Source organism: Cetorhinus maximus, chromosome 5 (assembly GCF_964194155.1).
Source record: "Cetorhinus maximus chromosome 5, sCetMax3.hap1.1, whole genome shotgun sequence".
NCBI lineage: Eukaryota > Metazoa > Chordata > Chondrichthyes > Lamniformes > Cetorhinidae > Cetorhinus > Cetorhinus maximus.
The window spans coordinates 150,877,004-150,899,653 of record NC_135883.1 but is presented as its reverse complement, the minus strand read 5'-3'; the positions used below and the strand labels follow the sequence as shown (position 1 = coordinate 150,899,653).

Below are 22,650 nucleotides of genomic sequence, written 5' to 3'. Positions count from 1 at the left end.
TACCATCTCCAACAAGAGAGAATCTAACCATCGCCCCTTCACATTCAATGGCATTACCATTGCTGAATCTCCCACTATCTACATCTAGGAGGTTACCATTGACCAGAAACTAAACTGGACTAGCCATATAAATACTGTGGCTACAAGAGCAGGTCAGAGGCTGGGAATCCTGCGGCGAGTAACTCGCCTCCTGACTCCCCAAAGCCTGTCCACCATCTACAAGGCACAAGTCAGGAGTGTGACGGAATACTCTCCACTTGCCTGGATGAGTGCAGCTCCAACAACACTCAAGAAGCTTGATACTATCCAGGACAAAGCAGGCCACTTGATTGACACCCCAGCCACAAACATTCACTCCCTCCACTACCGATGCACAGTGGCAGCAGTGTGTATCATCTATCAGATGCACTACAGGAACTCACCAAGACTCCTTAGGCAGTGCCTTCCAAACCCATGACCATGAGTGTCTAGAAGGACAAGGGCAGCAGACACATGGAAACACCACCACCTGGAAGTGCCCCCCCAAGCCACTCACCACACTGACTTGGAAATATATCGCCGTTCCTTCACTATCCCAGGGTCAAATTCCTAGAACTCCCTCCCTAACAGCACTGTGGGTGTATCTACACCACATGGACTGCAGCGGTTCAAGAAGGCAGCTCACCACCACCTTCTCAAGGGCAATTAGGGATGGGCAATAAATGCTCATCTAGTCAGCGACGCCCACATCCTATGAATGAATAATAAAAAAACTGTTTATTTTGTACCAATTACAGTCATGTAAAGCTGAAGTAGTTTGAGATTAAGGGCTGGATTTATCCGGCTCCATGGAAATTGGGTTGGAGGTGAGGGGTTGGAAGCGGTTGGAGGGGACCCGGATCCCGACTGTTTCCCAACACGTTCCCACCTCCAGGGTCTTTACCAGGGGTGCTCTCGGCTGCCAGATCCACAGAGAGGAACAGCAGTTAGTACATTTAAGGCCTACTCAGAGGCCATTTTGAGCCAGCACCAGAATTTTACCGATGCCAGAATTTGCCTCACGCCATGTGCAGAGGCCATCGGCTCAATCGAGATGGGCATCCGGTGGCAGGACAAGGGCCATTGTAGTAATGATGGCTTTGTTAAATGTTGGACTGTATCTTTAAGAATAGTCCTGTGATTTAAGATCACATGACCTGTGTAAAGCAAATGTGTTAGCAGTATGGGCTACCTCCACAGTCAGTGTAGACATAGAGATGGAGTTGAAAGCACACGTGTAGTTGCTGCTAGCTGTATTGTAAATAAACCTAATGTTTCCACTAGAAAGTTGTCTGCAGATCAACTCTATTACGAATAGGCAACTCGGCCACACTACAACAGCCATCTGAGACAGAGGCCCCATGTCTCAAAGACAGGGCCCCAGGGATGAAAGGCTGCAACCCCCTCTGTGATGAGTCCCATGGAGGGGGTTCCCCTTCACTCCAATGGCCCTATTACTTTAGGGCCTCTTTATTTCAAGAATTCTAAGGAAGTAACCGAGGGCACCTTCATCCTCGTGCTCACCCAGCAGTGCCCACCTCTCCCACTGCGGGCCTCTGATTAATAGTACAGCAAGAGCAGAGGCAGCCAATTAGGAGGTCGCTTCCTGGAGGTTTGCGCCAGCGGTTGCAGTGATGAAATGGGCAGGCTTGAGATCGCCATATTGACCTGGCATCGGGGTCCCTCCTGGCACCGGCTAGAAAATCCAGACCAAACGGTGGCTTAAAGCCATCCATGTGGCTTTGCATTGAATCACATCATTGGAGAAAATATTAAATGGGTGTAAAAGAGGCACAATACATACCAGGGTTGGCAGCGGGATGGTCCACGCCCAATCTCGGCAGCAATGGCCTCACTGCTAAATTCGTCAATCCCACTCACACTGTGAAATAGCCATAGGTTCATTTGCAAATGCTAATGAGCGGCCTCATATCGTTTGAAGGATTCAGCTGTAAATTCAGTGCCTCACTCATAACTCTGCATTAGCTTTGGAGCACCCAACAAAGGTTAAGTCTGCGAAGTATTCTGATGAAAGGTCATCGACCTGAAACTTTTAACTCTGTTTCCCATATCGCCTCAGATTCTGCTGAGTGTTTGTCAGTGTTTTCTGTTTTTTTTCTTTCTCTCTCACAAACATGTTTGTTTAAGACAGTTTAGGGGAAAGGTCTTGTCCCTAGTTAAAAAATAATTCAGCCGCGCTATTGTGTGGTCTCCCATAAAGCTCCAGAATACTTGGCAATTGGCTGCTAAGATCAGCCAGTCTCTGATAATGTTGTGTTAACTACTGCAACAATATGAAAATGGTCAAAGATAGTTTAAGTGAGATAAGATATCTCCCTTGTTTTTCACTACTGTTATCTCCACTTCCCTTCAGTTGCTGCCTTTGCCATTTCTATAGTGTGGTCAGTCCAATTTTCTTTGAACCCTTCTGTTTAATCTGGCCTCATTGCTATCACCCCACCCCGCCTCTCCATTCGTCTTTCTGCTTCTCTTATTTATTCTAAAGATATGAGCACTGTTGGCAAGGCTGGGCATTTATTGCCCATCCCTAGTTGCCCTTAAGAAGGTGGTGGTGAGCCACCTTCATGAATCACTGTAGTCCATGTGATGAAGACACTCCAGAACTGTGAGCAATCTTTCAGGTTATCTCTGTCCTTCCTGCTACATCCCTTACTATAAGGGCATTCGAAATAGGAGTAAGGCCATTCAGCCCCTTGGCCTGCTCTGCCATCCATTCAGATCATGGCTGATCTGCAGCTCAATTTCATATCACAGAATCACAGAATTGTCACTGTGCAGAAGGGGGCCATTCAGCCCATCGTGTCTGCACTGGCTCTCCAAATGAGCATTATGACCTAGTGCAATTCTCCTGTTTCTCCCCTGTACCCTTGCACATTGTTTCTATTCAAATTGAAACCAATTTAGATTCAAATCTGATGCCCTCTTGAATGCCTCAATTGAACCTGCCTCCACCACACTTCCAGGCAGTGCATTCCAGGTTCAAACCATTCGTTGTGTGAAAAAGTTTTTTCTCAGATCGCATTTGCTTCTTTTGCAAATCACCTTAAGTTTGTGCCCTCTCTTTCTCGATCCCTTGACGATCGGGAACAGTTCCTTCCTATCTACTCTATGCAGCCCCTATGATTTTGAACACCCTTGTCAAATTTCCTCTTAGCCTTCTCCTCTCCAAGGAGAACAGTCCCAACCTCTCCAATCTATCTTCATAACTCAAGTTTCTCATCCTGGGATCCATTCTTGTGAACCTCTTCTGCACTCTCTCCAATGTGATCACATCCTTCCTATAGTGTGGCACCCAGAACCATACACAGTACTCCAGCTGAGGTCTAACTAGAGTCTTATATAAGCTCAGCATAACCTCCTTGCTCTTGTACTCTATAACCCTATTAATAAAGCCTAGGATACTGTATGCTTTATTAACTGCTCTCCCCCCCTGTCCTGTCACCTTCAATGAACTATGCACACCTGCTCCTGCACACCCTTAAGAATTGTACCCCTTATTTTATATTGCCTTCCCATGTTCTCCCTACCAAAATGAATCACCTCACACTTCTCCGCATTGAACTTCATCTGCCACCTATCTACCCACTCCACCAACTTGTCTATGACCTTTTGAAGTTCTATACTGTCCTCCTCACAGTTTTCAATGTTTCCAAGTTTTGTATCATCTGCAAACTTTGAAATTGTCCCCTGAACACCAAGATCAAGAACATTAATATATATCAGGAAAAACAAGGGTCCCAATATCAACCCCTGGGAAACTCCACTACAAACCTTACTCCAGCCCAAAAAATACCCATTGACCATTACCCTCTGTTTCCTATTACTCAGTCAATTTTGTATCCACGTTGCTACTGTTCCTTTTATTCCACGAGCTATAACTTTTCTCACAAGTCTGTTGTGTGGCACTGTATCGAATGCCTTTTGAAAGTCCATGTACACCACATCAACAGCATTATCCTCATCAACCCTCTTGGCTACCTCTTCGAAAAACTCCAGCAAGTTCGTTCAACATGATTTCCTCTTTATAAATCCATGCTGGATGTTCCTAATCAGCCCACATTTTTCCATGTGACTACTAATTCTATCCTGAATAATTTTCTCTAGAAGCTCGCCCACCTTTCCCCATATTCCTCGATACCCTTCCTTAAATTTCTAATTATCTCAGAAATCCACTGCCTTTTGGTGGAGAAAGTTCCAGATTTTGACTACTCTTTATGTGAAAAAGCTTTTCCTGATTTTGCTCCTGATTGGCCTAGTTCTAATTTCAAGATGAAGTCCTCTTGTTGTGATTGTGCCACTGGGAGAAAATAGTTTCCTCTATCTACCCAAACAAATCCTCTTAACATTTTAAACACCTTGGCCAGATTACCCCTCAATCTCCGATATATTCTCAGGGGTACACAAGAACAAGTTTGTTTGTATCTCCCTAAAATAAAAACAAAACACAGCAGATGCTGGGAAATCTGAAATAAAAACGGAAAATGCCAGATAAACTCAGCAGGTCTGGCAGCATCTGTGGAGAGAGGAACAGAATTGATGGCCAGAATTTCTCTCTCGTCGGGCAGGCACCACCCGACCTGAACGAGCCTTAAAGGCGTCCTGCGATGATGTCGGGCGAGAGTCCTGACATCATTGAGCACTCATGCCATATTTCGGTTGGCGGGCGCGCCTGGGAGTTGGCAGCGCACCCGCCGATGATTAAGCGGCCTATTAAGACCCTTAATCAATTAATTGAGTATAATTTTTCATTGCCCATCCAACCGCTCGGGTGACTGGTGAAAAGGCCAAGCGGCCTTTGCCGTTTTGGCAAAACCTCGTCCATGGGCGGGATGAAGTTTCGGTCAGTGATTTTTAAAAAACCGTTTACGCTCCTACTTAACATGTCCCTGCTCATGTGGCAGAGTGACATGAGGGGACACGTTTTCACTATTTTATATATTTTTATTGTTAAAAATCTTCAGCTCCCTGAGGTAGCTCTGTGCCTCAGGGAGCTTTTACTGAGCGCACCCCCATGTACGTGCGAACTTCCGCCCCCACCCCGGCAGCGCTGGGCGCTGCAGCGCATGTTTCACGCGGGCTGGCCGTTGATTGGCCAGCCAGTGTGAAATCACAGCCAGGGTCCAATCGCGGGTGGCGGTCGGCTTAGTGACCACCCCTGGGCCCACCCACCGTGCCCCTCCCCCGATGAGGGAAAAATTCTGCCCAAAATTTCGAGTCCAATATGACTTTTCTCCTGAACAAATTTTTTATATTTAAATATAGTTTTTGTCTCTGTACACGAAGTTGTCAGTTTTGAGTCACAAGCCCCTCATCACAACAACATCCTGGTTTTGATTTTTAATTCACAATGTTGGCGTTAAAGTCTTAGGAATATTTATTCATGCTGTAGATAACTTATCCATCTGAGCCTTCAAATAATAGAACAATTCAGCACTGAAGGAGGCCATTCAGCCCATTGTGACTGTACCACTTGTCTGAAAGAGCTTTAAAATGGTTAAATAGGACCACTTCTGCAATTCCTTGAAAATTGCCGAGGTATTGCCATATGCAGGCAAATTTTAATGTCTGGGGAGTGGGGAAGCAGGTTCTGCCCTCACTGAATTCAGCAAGTTTAGCCCCTTTTAATAATTATCTGATGTACCTTGAGTGATTTCCACAAGGTCAGTAGAGGTAGGAATGGGAAGAAGTAGTGAGGGGCAGTGTTATAGCTGAAAGCGGTTGGGGAAGTGAGGAAAGCAGCAGCTTTTTAAGGGCTGCTGCACTTTGGAAACAATGGGGTAGATTTTAATTACTCCGCCAGGAGGTACACTGTCATTGTGGATCGGTCACCCATTATACATCCAGTTTGACTTTCCTTTCCATTGATTTCAAATCGGGAAGGGTGTATAATGAGCCACTGATCCACGCATCACCAATGTTAGCAGCTGGTGGTGAATGTTAGAATCTACCCTGACTGCTCTTCCAATATGGGAATCTTGCGAACGTTTGGGTGGACCGACCCCTTCAGTGGGGAGACTTTGGATCTTCATGAAAGAGATGTGCCAGATATCTTTGCTCTGTAAAGGAATCAAGGGTTCAGCAACCCTTTAAGATGGAACTCAGCCATGATCTAATTGAATGGCAGAATAGGGTCGAGGGGCTGAATGGCATACTCCGAAACTCCTTCCTATGTACCTACGACAGAGGAATTTTTCAATAATTGGTCAGGAGGAGATCCACTTCAACCAATTGCGAAGCAGGGGTTGGCAGGTGTTTTGCTAAGGAAGTGACTGTTGCTTACCAGGTCCATAGGATGGAGGGGCAGATGAATAAGACATTTTTTTGCCAGCAGGAAGAGTGCCAAGGTATTTGGGCAAAAAGCAGATGGGAGAGGAAGGGAATTTTGTTTTTAGGTAGTGAATTGTTTTTAGAATCTGAAATGCACTGCCTGAAAGGATGGTGGAAGCAGATTCAACAGTAATGTTCAAAAGGCAATTGGACATGCCCTGGAAAAAAGTGCAGTGTTATACAAAAATAGTGGGACTAATTAGATGGTATGTTGAAAGAGCCAGCATAATCACGATGGACTGAATGGACTCCTGTGTTATATCATTCTGTGATTCTCCTGAAGGATCAAGGTTCATAGGTTCTATGGGCGGGATGTTCCATGCCCACCTGCCACTGGGTCCCACCACAAGTCAATGGGCTTCTGACTGGGGTACTGCCTCGCCTGCAGCGGGTCCCGCCTGCAACAAGGCCGGAAAATCCCGGCCTATGATCCTAGCAAGTTGCCTTCAGGCTAACAAGGCCAATTAAAACCATGCTAATAGTAAGCAAGTTGGAAGGCACTGTGCTGTAAATGTGGTGCAGTGCCGGTAACAAAGCGTGAAAAGCAACTCTCTGGTCTGTCTTTCATCTCTCATAGCACAGAATCAATCATTGTGGTTCTGAAATGCCAGGATGTTGACTGAACTCAATAGCGAGTTTCACAACGGGTCACATGGTGCAGTTACTTCACGCTGTACTGTGCCAATGGTGTAATAGGCATGAGTTTTCAACCCATCATATTGGACACAGCAGCAGAAGAGGTGTTGCTGAATGACTTGATCAATTGACTGATTTTCACCTCTCTAACTTCAGCTAAGATTGCAATCTGAACCAAAGATAACCACAGGGAAGGTCATTTCAAGGTCTAGAAGCATCTTTCAGGGAGTGAAACACTTTACGTGTCTTCCTCATATGCAGGTCCCTATCAATACTGGGCCTTATAATCATGATATTGTGCATTTTGCAACATTTTCAAATTCAAATTGGCAATTGCCTAGGTCAGAGTGTGCGCTGTTAATTACACTGCAACAAGTGAGACACTGAACCCTAATCTTCGTCTGTTTTCCTTCACAGCTGGAACCCAATGTTGATAGAAGCGAAGCCCTTGAATGTACAGCAATGATTCCTCAGCTGCACTGTCCATCCCAGGTATGATCAGACTGGTGGTGTCTGCTTCTCCCCAACGATATAAGTTACTCTGTACTCCAAACATTCCTCCTGTGTTCAGTCCCTTCACATGTTTACTCTTTAAATGGAAAGTTTCCTCATTTAACTATTGTATCACATTAGTTCACTCTCTGTCTATTCCCACAGGAGAGACCCTACCTCTTCACTTACCGAAACAGCAAACATGGAAACAGTCCGAATGTGGAGGCGAGGAGGGCAAGCTGGCTGGTAAACTACTTCACGAGTGAATGTTCTCCATCTTCACAACTTGCACCTCAATCACCTTCTCTCTTGTTTGGTTCCTTCCATCTTCCCGGTTCTTGTCTAATTTTTTTCAGCTCATTTTCACAACTTGGATCACCCACATGTGTAGAGTATCATTCTGCCGGCACAAGTCTTATTTCCTTTATTTCTAAATTATTTTCTTTCCCTTTTCACTATAAGACAGCTCTGTGCAGCCTTGCTGCTGTTGAAAATGAACCTTTCAGACATGACCTTTCACCAAGGATCTCTGAACCAATCACATTCAAACAGACTACCTGCCATACAATTTCTGTTTTATTTAACTGTATTAATTTAAATGAAGAAGTAAACAATTGCATCAACAGTATTCTTTCAATAAATTTGTGCCTCATTTTGAAATAGGATTCCGGCAGTGAACTGACCTGTTTGGAACGGGACCCCTCCAATACTGTTCCAGTTTCAGGTACTGTAAAGATACACGGTTACAGTAACGTCCTATCGATCCGGTCAGACTCTATTTCAGGTTGTTCATCTACTGGCAAGCAACAGGTATGCAAGAAATATTGGCTCAAGAAGGTGAGCCAAGCAACAATTCACAATGTCAGAGGGAAGAGAGTATTTGTACCAACCTCCTCTTGTTCGCTCATTGCTTCACTTCAAGAGTTCGAGATGAAGAAGCCAACTCCCCTGGGAATTTTTCTCCAACACTTTTGCAGGTGACATCAGCACTGATCTCTCCCAGGTCAGGTGCTGAGTCACAGCAGTGTTACTTAACCCTAGGACGTAGTAACATAGGAACAGGAGTAGGCTTTCAGTCCCATGAGCCTGTTCCCCCATTCCTTAACAGCATGGCTGATCTGTACCTTGATTCCATTTACCCACCTTGTTTCTTTAACCCTTAAGATTCATGCCTCTAAAAATCTAACAAGTTCAGCTTTGAAATGGTCAGTTGGCCCCCAGCTTCAAAGGATTTTTTGGAGAGCTAAAAACTTCCACTACCCTTTATGTGAAGAAGTGCTTCCTGACATCTCCTTTAAATTACCTAGCCCTAATTTTAATGGTTACACCTCTTTGTTCCTGTCTACTCCACCAGAGGCAATAGGTTCTCTCTATCCGCCATATCAAATCCTTTAATCATGTTAAACACTTCAATTAGATCAATTTAATCTTCTATGCATAAAGGAATACAGGTCAAGTCTGTGCAACCTATCTTCATAATTTAATCTTTTTAGCCACAGTATAATTCTGGTGAATGGGATTCTATAATACTCCGGCATTATCTGTCCATTTCCTAATGCCAGCCATTCCTCAGTGACACTCCCGATATTAGTTCCCATCCCACTCAACTCTTGCTGTAGCCTCAACCCTTCTCTGCTACCAGACCTGCTCTGATCTGATTCCATCAAGCAATTGTTTGAGGAATCTAACATGTGGACAGTTTTGCCACTGTGGAAAATGAACTTACCAGTCTCGGGTAGCTTTAACATACCAGTGAAAAAAACTGGATAATTTGCTAAGTCAAATGGCTTGACTTATGGCAATGAAGCAGCAGCCATCAACAGAAGTTAGCTCAGGCTGGGAATGAGCATGGGAATCAGATAGTTTGAAGGGGTTGCCACAACAATCAGGCCCAATCAGAGATTCATGAAAACTCCATTGCACCAGTTTGACCAAGTCTGATCTACTCTACACTTGAACTAGACACTTTTGTCAATTTTCTCAGCTATGAGGCAATTCAGGTGTTTGAGGAAGCAAGAAGCAGCACTGGCCCGGATGAGGCGATGTATGTTCATTAACATGGACAGATTGGGATAGTAAAAAGGCATCAAATATCTTCCCTTCACATATCATCTTCCTTCACCCCTCCTGTCGGCATTCCATAGGGACCATTCCCTCTGGGACATCCTGGTCCACTCCTCCATGATCCCCAACACCTCAACTTCTTCCCACAGCACCTTCCCATGCAATCACAGAAGGTGCAACGCCAGCCTCTTTACTTCCCCCCTCCTCACCATCCAAGGATCCAAACACTCCTTTCAAGTGAAGCAAGGCTTCACTTGCACTTCATTCAATTTGGTCTACCGCATTTGCTGCTCCCAATGCGGTCTCCTTTACATTGGAGAGACCAAACGCAGACTGGGTGACCGGATCTTCGGTCTGTCCGCAAGCATGACCCAGACCTTCCTGTCGCTTGCCATTTCAACACACCACCCTGCTCTCATGCATGTGCGTCCTTGGGCTGCTGCAATGTTCCAGTGAAGCTCAACGCAAACTGAAGGAACAGCACCTCATCTTCCGACTAGGCACTTTACTGCCTTCCGGACTTAACATTGAGTTCAACAACTTCAGACCATGAACTCCTTCCTCCAGCTTTGCCCCTTTTTTCAATATTCATTTTTATTTTTAAATTTGTATTTGTTTTTTCCATTTATTTTTATTGTTATTATTTTTAAAGTTTATTTCCATTTTTATTCTTTGTTTTATCCTCAGCTTTTAGCCTATTTTCGATCATTTTTCCTACCACCGTCCCCTCCTCCCATCCTGCCCCCACTAGGGCCATCTGTCACTTGCTCATGTTGTTCATTCCAGAGTGCTTACCCCTGTCCTGCACATTCTACTTTCTACTCTTAATGTCACCATTAGCACCTCCTTCAGCCAGTACCACCACCATCAACACCCCTTTGACCTTTTGTTTATGACATCATTTGCAATTTCTCCTTTGCCTCCACCTATCGCTGGCCTTCTATCCAGCTTTACCTGTTCCACCCCGCTTAAACAGTATATATTTCACCATATTTCTACTTCCCTTTAGCTCTGAAGAAGAGTCATACGGACTCGAAATGTTAACACTGTCTTTCCCTCCACAGTTGCTGTCAGATCTGCTGAGTTTATCCAGAATTTTTTGTTTTTGTTTCAGATTTCCAGCATTTTGCCTTGCTCTTAGTGTCAAATATCCATGGACTTTCTCGCATACCTCCACCACTCACCAGTTGGAGTGCACTGCAAGGATAGCAAATTGAGCAGAATTAGGGGCCTCGATATAGTTCAGAGTTTCTGTCAGGCTTTGATTGGTGGGGTGGGAAGGCAGGCCTCTGTTCACTGCTAACAGGGCCATTGCTGCAGGAAGGGACATAGCATTAGTTCAAAGGTGAAATTGATGTAGGCCTGCCACAGATGCAAGGACATGATCACAGCATGAACCCTCAAAGAGCTAGAGGCCATATTTTAGCCCAATAGTTTTTAGATGGCTCCCTTTGAAAGGGCGCAGCCTTCAGCTGATGCATTAGCCTGTGCAATTTGGCATTCATGTGAGACTCGCCCCTGGTGGTACAGGCAACACCATTGCAGTGGTAATGAAGGAATATTCCCATGATCATGCCATGCTTTTTTTAAAATTCATTTGATGTGGGCATCACTGGCTAGGCCAGCATTTATTGCCCATCCCTAGTTGCCCTTGTTCAGGGGCATTTAAGAGTCAACCGTATGGAGTCACATGTAGGCCAGGCAAGGATGGCAGATTTCCTTCCCTAAGGGACATTAGCGAGCCAGATGAGTTTTTATGACAATCATTTCATGGTCATCATTAAGCTTTTAATTCCAGATTTTTATTGAATTCAAATTCCACCTTCTGCTGAGATTCGAACCCAGGTCCCCAGAGCATTACCCTGGGTCCCTGGATTACTAGTGCAGTGACAATACCATCACCTCCCCTTGGCAGCAAAGGTTCCCAACAAAAGTAATATTAGGTTAAGGGCTGGGTCTATCCTCTCCCACTGGCAGGACAGACTTGCAGAGGTGGCAGCACAGTGGTATACAGTCGGGAGGGAGTTGCCCAGGGAATCCTCAACATTGACTTCGGACCCCATGACGTCTCAAGGCATCAGGTCAAACATGGGCAAGGAAACATTCTGCTGATTATCACATACCACCCTCCCTCAGCTGATAAATCAGTGCTCCTCTATGTTGAACACCACTTGGAGGAAGCACTGAGGATGGCAAGGGCACAGAATGTACTCTGGGTGGGAGACTTCAAAGTCCATCACCAAGAGTGGCTCGGTAGCACCACTATTGACTAAGCTGGCTGTGTCCTATAGGACATACCTGCTAGACTGGATCTGCAGCAGGGTGAGGGAACAAACAAGAGGGAAAAACATACTTGACCTCGTCCTCACCAATCAACCTATCGCACATACGTTAGGGGGAGGTGTTGGTGTAGTGGTATTGTGACTGGACTAGTAATCCAGGGACCCAGGGTAATGCTCTGGGGACCTGGGTTTGAATCTCGCCAGAAGGTGGAATTCGAATTCAATAAAAATCTGGAATTAAAAGTCTAATGATGACCATGAAACCATTGTCAATTGTTGTAAAAACCCATCGGGTTCGCTAATGTCCTTTAGGGAAGAAGATTTGCCATCCTTACCTGGTCTGGCCTACATGTGACTCCAGACCCACAGCAATGTGGTTGACTCTTAAATGTCCTCTGAACAAGGGCAACTAGGGATGGGTAATAAATGCCGGCCTGGCTAGTGACGCCCACATCCTATGAATAAAAAAAAAATACATCTGTCCATGACAGCATTGGTAGGACTGACCACTGCACAGTCCTTGTGGAGTCAAAGTCCCGTCCTCACATTGAGGATACCCTCCATCTTGTTGTGTGGCACTACCACCGTGCTGAATGGGATAGATATCGAAAAGATCTAGCAATTCAAGACTGGGCATCCATGAAGAACTGTGGGCCATCAGCAGCAGCAGAACTGTACTCAACCATAATCTGTAAACTCAAGGCCTAGCCTATTCCCCACTCCACCATTACCACCAAGCCAAGGGATCAACCCTGGTTCAATTAAGTGTGCAGGAGGGCATACCAGGAGCAGCACCAGGTGTCCCTAAAAATGAGGTGTCAACCTGGTGAAGCTGCAATACAGGAATACTTGTGTGCCAAACAGTGCATGCAGAATGCAATAGACAGAGCTGAGCGATCCCACATCCAATGGATCAGATTTAAGCTCTGCAGTCGTGAATGGTAGTAGACAATTAAACAATTCATTGGAGGAGGAGGCTCCACACATAACCCCATCCTCAATGATGGGGGAGCCAAGCACATCAGTGCTAAAGGAAAGGCTGAAGCATTTGCAACAATCTTCAGCCAGAAGTGCCGAGTGGATGAACCATCTCCTCATCTTCCTGAGGTCCACAGCATCACAGATGCCAGTCTTTAGCCAATTCTATACATTCCACGTGATATTAAGAAATGGCTGAAGGCACTGGATACTGCAAAGGCTATGGGTCCTGACAATATTTCGGAAATAGTACTGAAGACGTGTGATCCAGTACTTTCGGTGCCCCTAACCAAGCTGTTCCAGTACAGCTACAACACTAGCATATACCCGGCAATGTGGAAAATTGCCCAGGTATGTCCTGCACACAAAAAACAGGACAAATCCAACTTGGACAATTACCACCCCATCAGTCTACTCTCGATCATCAGTAAAGTGATGGCGGGGTCATCAATAGTGCGATCAAGCAGCACTTGCTTAGCACCAACCTGCTCACTGACTCTCAGTTTGGATTCTGTAGGATAATTCAGCTCCTGACCTCATTACAGCCTTGGTTCAAACATGGACAAAAGAGCTGAACTACAGAGATGAGCTGAGAGCAACTGCCTTTGACGTCAAGGCAGCATTTGACCGAGTGTGGCATCAAAGAGCCCTAGCAAAACTGGAGTCAATGGGAATCAGGCGGGAAACTCTCCACTGGTTGGAGTCATACCTAGCACAAAGGAAGATGGTCGTGGTTGTTGGAGGTCAGTCATCTCAGCTCCAGGACATCACTGCAGGAGTTCCTCAGGGTAGTATGCTAGGGCCAACCATATTCATCTGCTTCATCAATGACCTTCCTTCCATCATAAGGTCAGAAATGGGGATGTTCACTGATGATTGCACAATGTTCAGCGCCATTCGCGACTCCTCAGATATTGGGGCAGTCCATGTCCAAATGCAACAAGACTTGGACAATATCCAGGCTTGGGCTGACAACTGGCAAGTAACATTTGTACCACGCAAGTGCCTGGCAATGACCATCTCCAACAAAAGAGAATCTAACCATTGCCCCTTGATGTTCAATGGCATTGCCATCGCTGAATCCCCCACTATCAACATCCTGGGGGTTACCATTGACCAGAAACTGAACTGGACTAGCTATATAAATACTATGACCACTAGAGATGAACAGAGGCTTGGAATCCTGCAGCAAGTAACTCATCTCCTGATTCCCCAAAGCCTGTCCACCATCTACAAGGCACAAGTCAGGAATGTGATGGAATACCTTCCATTTGTCTGGAGGAGTGCAGCTCCAACAACACTCAAGAAGCTCAACGCCATCCAGGACAAAGCAGCCCCCTTGATGGGCACCCCATCCACTGCTGTAAACATTCACTCCCTCCACTTCCACCACACAGTGGCAGCAGTGTGTACCATTTACAAGATGCACTGCAGGAACTCCCCAAGCCTCCTTAGAAAGCACCTTCCAAACCCACGACTGCTACTGCCTGGAAGGGCAAGGGCAGCAGACGCATGGGAGCACCACCACCTGGAAGTTCCTCTTGAAGCTACACACCATTCTGACTTGGAAATATATCGCTGTTCCTTCACTGTCACTGGGTGAAATCCTGGAACTCCCTACCTAAGAGGACTTTGGGTGTACCTACACCACATGGACTGCAGTGGTTCAAGGCAGCTGAGCACCACCTACTCAAGGGCAATTAGGGATGGGCAATTGTTATGAGACAGCCTTTCGGTAAAGCAGAGTTATCTAAAAATCCCAGAGGGAAACTTTAAACATCCGTCATAACCTATATTTTTAAGTGGTATGTTTGAGATGAAACTCCAAATTCAGGAATCAGACCAACAGTTCTCGAGAGGTTTTACATTAAACTAAAAGGAACATTTTATTAATGTATACAAGTTTAATATATATACAAATTACTACTATCATAACTTTTAACAAATTCCCAAACTAACCTCCATTAAAGCAACAGCAACCCATAGATTTTTAAGCAGACACCTGGCAAAGCATTTTCACCTTACAAATTCAAAGCGAGGTTCCTTTTACTTTGGTTCCTTGCAGAAACACTGGTAGGCTTACAGGCTTTGATCTTACATTGCCTCTGCTCTGCATACACAAAACTGCTTTCTCTTATACCCAGCACTTCTCTTTGAATGTAAATTTTCGTTGTATCATCAGGCCCTTTGAACTCCACCTCTTTTAACAATAAAACCCCTTTTATAGTACCAATTTTATTAGTAATATAAACATCTTGCTTGGTCTCTGCTAGCTAGGTGCCAGATTTCACCCCTCTTCTTGAATGATCTATTCAAAAAAATGCAAATGCACTATTACATCTCAAAACTAGTACACAAAGCTCCCAGACTAGCTGGTTTTAATCCAATTAAGACACACCCACAGACTAAACCTCTATTTTAAAAGAAAAATATTTTCCAATAATATATATATTAATAGCTTCATGGCAGCAATAAATGCTCACCAAGCCAGCGATGCCCACATTCCATAAATGAATACGGTTAAAAAATTAATTCTCCTGTGGGTTTTCAGGCCCTCAAATCTCCTGAAGCAAAATCACTCGCTCTGCCATGTTCATTTTGATTTGTTCAGATTCTACAATAAGTGTGATCAACTCTTCTTTCATCAAAAGAGTAAGATCATTTTGAACATTTCCTTATGAACAGCCTCTAACTTAGTATAAGCTGTCTCAGTCAATAGTTAATCAGGAAATCACACAAGGCACAAAGGGTGTCCACAGTGATAAATATCTCTTTCAGCTGTTATCGTTTGAGCTGACCTGGTTGGAGCCTGAGTGCTCTAGACTGGCTGTAAATGCATTTTTAATGGCATATATATCTAGTTACAAATAAACAGATACAGGGAAGGATGCAAAGGACATTGAAACCAATGCCCTGCTAGGCTATGGGTCCAAACCTACTGACCTCACCTAAGTGCCCGCAATAGCCTTTGTAACAGTTTGCACTATAATGGAACTGCTGTTTCTAAACTATTACCAGCATTATTATCCCCAAGAAAATCTAAAGCGTGAACATGTTGAAACAATGGATGGATGCAAATGGCTTTTTGTGCTTACTTATCCTCTCCTATTGGCTTTAAGTACCATGGTTTTAATGTCACTCATGCCCTTTTCTTTCTCCGCTAGTCCACAAGCTCAGACCGGCGGACATAAAGGTCATCGCTGCGTTTGGAGACTCCGTCACGGTGAGTCCGCATAGCATTGCTTTGAATTTTGTTTTATTGCTCAGAGGAAAGAAAATTCTTTTGTGGGGTTGTCCTGATATGCACGAGATTTGCAATGCTTGCTTTAGGCAACCTACTGTTTTCAGCCACTTGGGTACCAGCCATCCTTCAGCCCTGCCAAGTAACTTCTTGAAGCTACCAGCCATCCTTCCAAGGTTTTGGGGGTACTGCCAAGAAAGCCGACTGACCTTTGTTAAATAAGGCAGCAGAGCCAGAGAATTGTAATGGTTTAAAATCTCTCCTAATTTCCTATCCCTGGCTCCACCGCACACTGCCAGGATCATCCTGTCCCGCTGAAAGTCAATGGACTTTTGGCTGGGCCACTGCATCCCCCACAGTGAGTCCCACCATGGCGGGGCCAGTAAATCCCGGCCTAAGTTTCATTTTGCTTCAAAATGAGGAATTTTGTCTTTAAGGCCCCCTGCTCTGTAAAGCGTTTCTTTTCCACTGACATGAATTACATAGAATTTACAGAAACAGGCCAGGAATTACACTCCACATGAGTCTCCTCCCACTCTATCTTGCCATCACATGTCTTTCTATTCCTTTCTTCATGTACTTATCCAACTCCCCCTTGTGAAACTCTGCCATTCTGTTCAACCCCTCCATAAATTGATGAATGAGTAGAGATTAAGGTGCCAGCGTAAAAAATGCTACTGGCACCTGTGAGGAGATTACAGTCTTCACTTGATTTTAAAAATTGTCCAATTTCTTACTATTCTTCACGTGTGGCCTGAGATAAAAATCGATACCAGCCCACCTTTTTTAATTATTGAATAGGAGTAGGCCATCTGACCCCTGAACGTCCTCTGCCATTAAATAAGATCATGGCTGATCTTTTACATCAACTGCACTCTCCTGGCCCAATCCCCATATCCCTTGATTCCTTTAGCATCCAAAAATCTAACAATCACAGCCTTGAATACACTCAACAGCTGAGCATCCATAGCTTTCTGGGGTGGAGAATTCCAAAGATTACCAGCCTTCTGAGTGAAGAAATTTCTCCTCATCTCAGTCCTAAGTAGCCGATCCTTTATCCTGAGACTAGTTCTAGATTCTCAAGCCAGAGGAAACAGCATGTCAGCATCTACTCTGTCAAGCCCTCCAAGAAATGTATACATTTCAATGAGATACCAAGCTGTTTATTGAGATACCAAGCGGGGGATAGGTGGCTACTTGACAAACTGGTAAGATAATTGTAAGGAGAGAATCTGGTGAGCTTCTCTAATGATCTCTCTGACAGTCAGCTGGGTGTGATGTTGGGCACTAGCCAGCAGGAGGCCCCCTTGCTCCCATTTCTTGGTTTCCCGGGCAGCTACATGCAAGGGAAAACGCAGGCAGGAACAAAGAGTGATTTGTGATTTCACTGGGAATGTAGCATCTAATAAGTGACCATAAGGTTTCCCAATTGTCTTGATAGATAAGGCACTGAATCAAACAAACCAAAATTGCGAATTGTACTTGCAGTCTTCAGCATCAGTTTTGACAATTGTCATTTTCACCCCTGCTATAGGCAGCTAATGGAGCGGGATCAAAGCCCACTGATCTTCTTGATGTTCTCACTCAGTACAGAGGACTTTCCTGGAGGTTAGTAACTTTTTCTATCTCTTTCTCTTGAGTTCTATAAGAAAAGGCCTGTCATTTTGCTCTCGGCTCTGTGTTTATTGCAAATCTTTTAAATGGACTTTCCTAAATGGTGTGGTGTGATAATGATTCAACATTAGGGAGGCTAATGGTAGGTTGTGGAGAAACGAACATCTACCTTTTGTGTTCCACAGCATCGGGGGAGATGAGAATATAACAACTGTTACCACATTGACCAGTAAGTAGCACATATTCTATCAATATTATTTATTCAGATCTTTTTTCCCTCAAGCCATAACTCTTGCCTCACTTTCAATGCCTGGGACTATTGACAGTCCCCGCTGACGGCTCTTGAAGATACCTGGCACAGGAGCCTGCCCTGGGAGGGGTCAGGGAAAGTTGTAGGGGTAGGTCAAAGGCGGAGAAGACAAATCAATCTGATTCTCACCTGATGATTCATTCTCCAGTTGCAACCAGAAGCTCCGGCAACCTGCACCTGGCTTTGGATTTCTGTCCTTAATTTCAATTCTGAAAGGCCTGGCTTTAATTTTTAGTCGATGTCCCCTAGTCTTACATCCCTCAATTAGCAGGAAGTTTCTCTCTCCACTATCAGTTTCCCTTAAAAGCTTGAAAACTTCAAACATTCTAAATTCCAGAGAATACAACCCCAGTTTGTATAATTTTGCCTTATAATTTAACCTTTGGAGTCCAAGCATCATCCTAGTAAATCTATCTTGCACTCCCTCCAAGACCAGTATACCCACCCGAAGGTGTGGTGACCGGAATTGAACACAGTGCACCAGAGCTTTGTATAGCTGTAGCATGACCTCTACCCTCTTGTGTACTACTCCTCCACAAATAAATGGCAGCATCTACAGGATGCAATGCAGCAACTCACCAGTGAGGTTACTTAGACAGCAGCTCCCTCCCCTGCAATCTCAGCCACTAAACAGAATAAGAGCAGTTGTACCCAGGGTTGCACAACAATCTTGACACTGGCATATATGTTAATCTGCTGGAATTCCCAACCCAACAGGAGCAGCATCAGCTAAAGCACTTTCAGTGATTCAATGTGAAAGCCCAACACAGGGCCACAGGAGAAGGGCAATAAATGGGGCCTTGTCAACATCATCCAAATCCTGAGAGTAAATTAACAGAGTGGTGTGCTATTCCCATCATGGGCTTAGCAGGTATCTATAGATGAAACTCTACGCTAACTTCTTCCCTGATCCATTTACAGTTCTGCACTTAATTCTGCAACACATTGTTTCCTGTTTATGGCTCTCTCAGATACTGATATCAAGGCAAATACTTAGGAGCCTCTTAGGTTTGCATGTATTTAGAGCGTACACTTCCATTTTATTTGGATCATATACCTTAATATTTTAATTACCTTTAACACCTTAATACTTTTCCAGATATTCTCCGTGAGTTCAACCCTTTGTTGGTCGGATATTCCACTGGTACTGGTCGTGAAGACAGCCCCCAGGCCTTTTTGAATCAGGCTGTCGCAGGCTCTACAGCTGCGTATGTTTAACATCTTTGAGCTATTACATGGGTGCCTGGTCTTGTCATCCCTAGATTATTAAGTCCACTGCATCCTAACATCATTGAGCTGAATAGCATATGTGCTATATGATAAATCTGAGAGTCGGGGAGAGGTTCCACAGACCTTTATGCGAATGATTGGTTGCCACCTTCAGACGATCAGGCGGGTGAGGGATAGCGCATGGTGGGGAAAATGGCTGTGACACATTCCATATTCCAGCTCTTAAGATCAAATTGTGAGAGCAGCATGCCAATGTTCGAAGACATGCTCCGCTTGTATTAGTGAACTTAGACACTTGGTCACAAGGGCAACCAAAGTAATTGAATTGTCATACTTTTGGGGAGAATGCCAGTTAGTGGCTGTCACTGGTGATATAGATCATATTTACAGGACCAATATTTTCCTTATCACTTAGAAATAAGGAACAGGAAGAAAATCCATTAAAAAGCACAATCAGATGAATCAGTTTTACAATGATCTACAATATCAAATCTCAACCAATTGAAGAAACTCTGTTTAGCATGCAGCTTGTTGACTGTATCTTCTTTTATTCCCCCAACACTTCACAGGGATTTGATAACCCAAGTCAGGAAACTGGTGATGCTGCTGAAAAACAATTCGGTAAACCTCTGACCTTATTAACATTAGTACCATGGCTTTAGGATTATACAAAGCTGCCCCATGCCCGCCCCGAGCTGGAATGCAGTCTCACTCAGGGAACCATATAAGGACTGATGTGGAAAACAGTTTTCTCACTCTGATAGGCAGAATGGAGGGAACTTTGGGCTGAGGCGAGGAGGGTTTCAGCTTTGCAAACATACTCAAGGTTCCCCTACTTCTCTGTTCCATTGTTGATTTGCTCCTCATCAGGTTGTCACTTCCCAAACCAGCCTACCTGTCATTTTGACTCACTCCTAATTGGCCACACTTGAGCTCGCTTCTACAGGCCAGTCATTCATTAATCTATCAATCTCTTTTACTGAGTCCGTTCCATTATCCATCTCACGGTTCCCAGATGAGCGTCGCCCTGACACTTGCTGCTGCACTGACCTTACTTAGCCTTGCTTGCGAGCAGACACAGAAAGAAACACACCCGGGAAATCAAGTCTTTTTTTTTTAAAATGTGTATATTGAAAAGTCCAAAATGCTTCCAAATATTTGAGGCTACTGCTGAGATTCTTGAGTGGGAAGTATTCCACTCCAGCACTAACATCCTTCACCTTGATCAGCATGAAAAAACAATGAAAATATAAATAAATGGCACAGCTCCTTGTATTTTATTTTATTGATTGCTACATACAAATGTACATACACATAGAGTTGTATAAGTATGTATACAATATAAATGTTCAGTGTCTAAGTATTACAGGGTATCCTGAGTTGGGATCCTTGACTATATTTCCATATAAAAACTAGATTAGACGAGTAAAGGAAGGAAGGCGCAAAGCTGCTGAGCAAAGGCTGTGCAAATATACAGGTTACTGGGTGGACAGGCTGAAATCTGGATTGACAAGCTCTGCAGAGGGGCAGAGATGTGAAGATAGGGATACACATTTGGATGCAGCAACCAAACTCAAAAATGAGAAGCAGTATAGACAATGATCCATTGGGTAATAGGGTTGCCAATGCTGATTGAATGTATTCCTGGTGGCATCATAATGAGACCTCCCACGTCCAACTACCTCGCTCCCACTTTTTTGCTATTGGATGGCTAACAGACAATCTTGCTGAAAAGAGAGACATGTTGTTGAAGCTTTTCATATTGCACTCATCAGGACAAATGTGAGAATGCCAAATTTCAAAAGATCACAACAATTTATACTTCAGTAAAAAAGGGTGCTGATTGGTTAGCAAATCAACTTTGATTGGCCGAGGTGTTGCTATAGAGAAAACAATGGGGAACTATATGCACCCCAAGCTCCCAGTAATTCAAAAAAGGTGCAAAGCTTGAACATCTTCTTTTTGTTTACAAAGAACAGATCCCTGCGTATGAATGTACGTCACTTCTAGTAAGTGTAAATGACCTATCTTACAAGCTTGACTGATTATCTTAAATCAGTTGCTAGTGTAGCTATTAACACACTCAGGATTGTTCAGCAAGTGCTGCCCAATCACAGAATCACATCAATGCAATCTTCCAACTGTGCTATAGGATATGAATCCACTTTTGTCACTGCATTCACCTTTTGATAATCCATACACAGTCTTTGTGTTCCATCCAGTTTCGGTCACAACAGGCGAACTCCAGTTGCTCTATGATGTCATTTTGAAGCACGAATTAAATCTCTTTCTGTACTTCTGATAACTTTGCTGGATTTAATCTATAAGAATGTTGCCTTATTGAAGATGAACCTTCTACACTCACATTGTGTGTCACTAAATTTGTTCTCCCCAGCTTATTCCCACAAATAGCTCTGTGCAACTGCAATAGCTTCTCCACATCACGTTGACACTTGCCTGGAAGGTTACTCAATATTACATTTACATTTTCAAACACTCCCTCATTATCCAATTTGATTAGAGGAAAATCAATTTCAGAATCCTTCATTCCTACCTCTTTCTCCTTATCTATCACCGCTAATGCCTCCTTTTGGTCCTCTTCCCTGTCAAAGTACTCTTTAAGCATATTTACATGACACACTCTCTGCTTCTTTCTTCTATCAGGAGTATTTATTAAATAATTTACTTCACTCAGTTTCTTTTCAACTCTGTAAGGCCCACTAAACCTTGCCTTTAATGAGTCACCCAGTACTAGTAACAAAACTAACACTTTTGCCCCAGCAACAAAACTATGAGCTGTGGTTCTCCTATCTGCCTTCACTTTCATCATTTGCTGTGATATATTTAAATGTTCCCTAGCCAACTCACATGATCTGCCCAATCTTTCTCTGAAGTTTGATACATAATCCAGGAGAGTAGTTCCTGAATTTTGACCCATCAATTTCTCATGAATCAATTTCAGTGGTCCCCTTTCCTCATAACCATAGGCTAATTCTAAAGGACTAAATCCAGTCAATGCATTAGGAGCATCCCTGATAGCAAATAACCAGAATGGAATTCCCCTATCCCAATCCTGTGGACAGCCCTGACAATACGCCCTCATCATAGTTTTTAAAGTTTGATGCCATCTTTCAGGATGGTAAGCTGTTGACTTAAACTGTTCTCTCACCAAACTGTTCATTACTTCCTTAAACAGCTGTGACATGAAATTTGAACCCTGATCTGATTGTATTGCTTTTGGTAAACCATATCTTATTAAAAATGTAGTCAACTCTTCCACAATTCTCTTTGTTGAAATATTTCTCAAAGGTATCACTTCAGGAAACCCTGTAGACACACCCATTATTGTCAGTAAGTACTGATTTCCAAAACAAAAACAGAAAATGCTGGAAAAATTCAGCAGGTCTAGCTGCATCTGATTTCCACTTTTAGTCTTA

At 43.9% G+C, this 22,650-nt stretch overlaps 1 protein-coding gene across 1 annotated transcript in view; it reads left to right on the top strand.

Annotated features, from left to right (window-relative positions):
• Positions 1-22,650, top strand: part of LOC144681143 (phospholipase B1, membrane-associated-like) — an 85,933-nt gene that overhangs the window by 15,932 nt on the left and 47,351 nt on the right. The window contains exons 7-13 of the mRNA XM_078542870.1: positions 7,660-7,740; positions 8,158-8,218; positions 15,983-16,041; positions 17,594-17,667; positions 17,859-17,902; positions 19,083-19,191; positions 19,783-19,834. Of these exons, the coding sequence (XP_078398996.1) occupies positions 7,660-7,740; positions 8,158-8,218; positions 15,983-16,041; positions 17,594-17,667; positions 17,859-17,902; positions 19,083-19,191; positions 19,783-19,834 (480 nt within the window). The remainder of the gene's footprint in view (positions 1-7,659; positions 7,741-8,157; positions 8,219-15,982; positions 16,042-17,593; positions 17,668-17,858; positions 17,903-19,082; positions 19,192-19,782; positions 19,835-22,650) is intronic.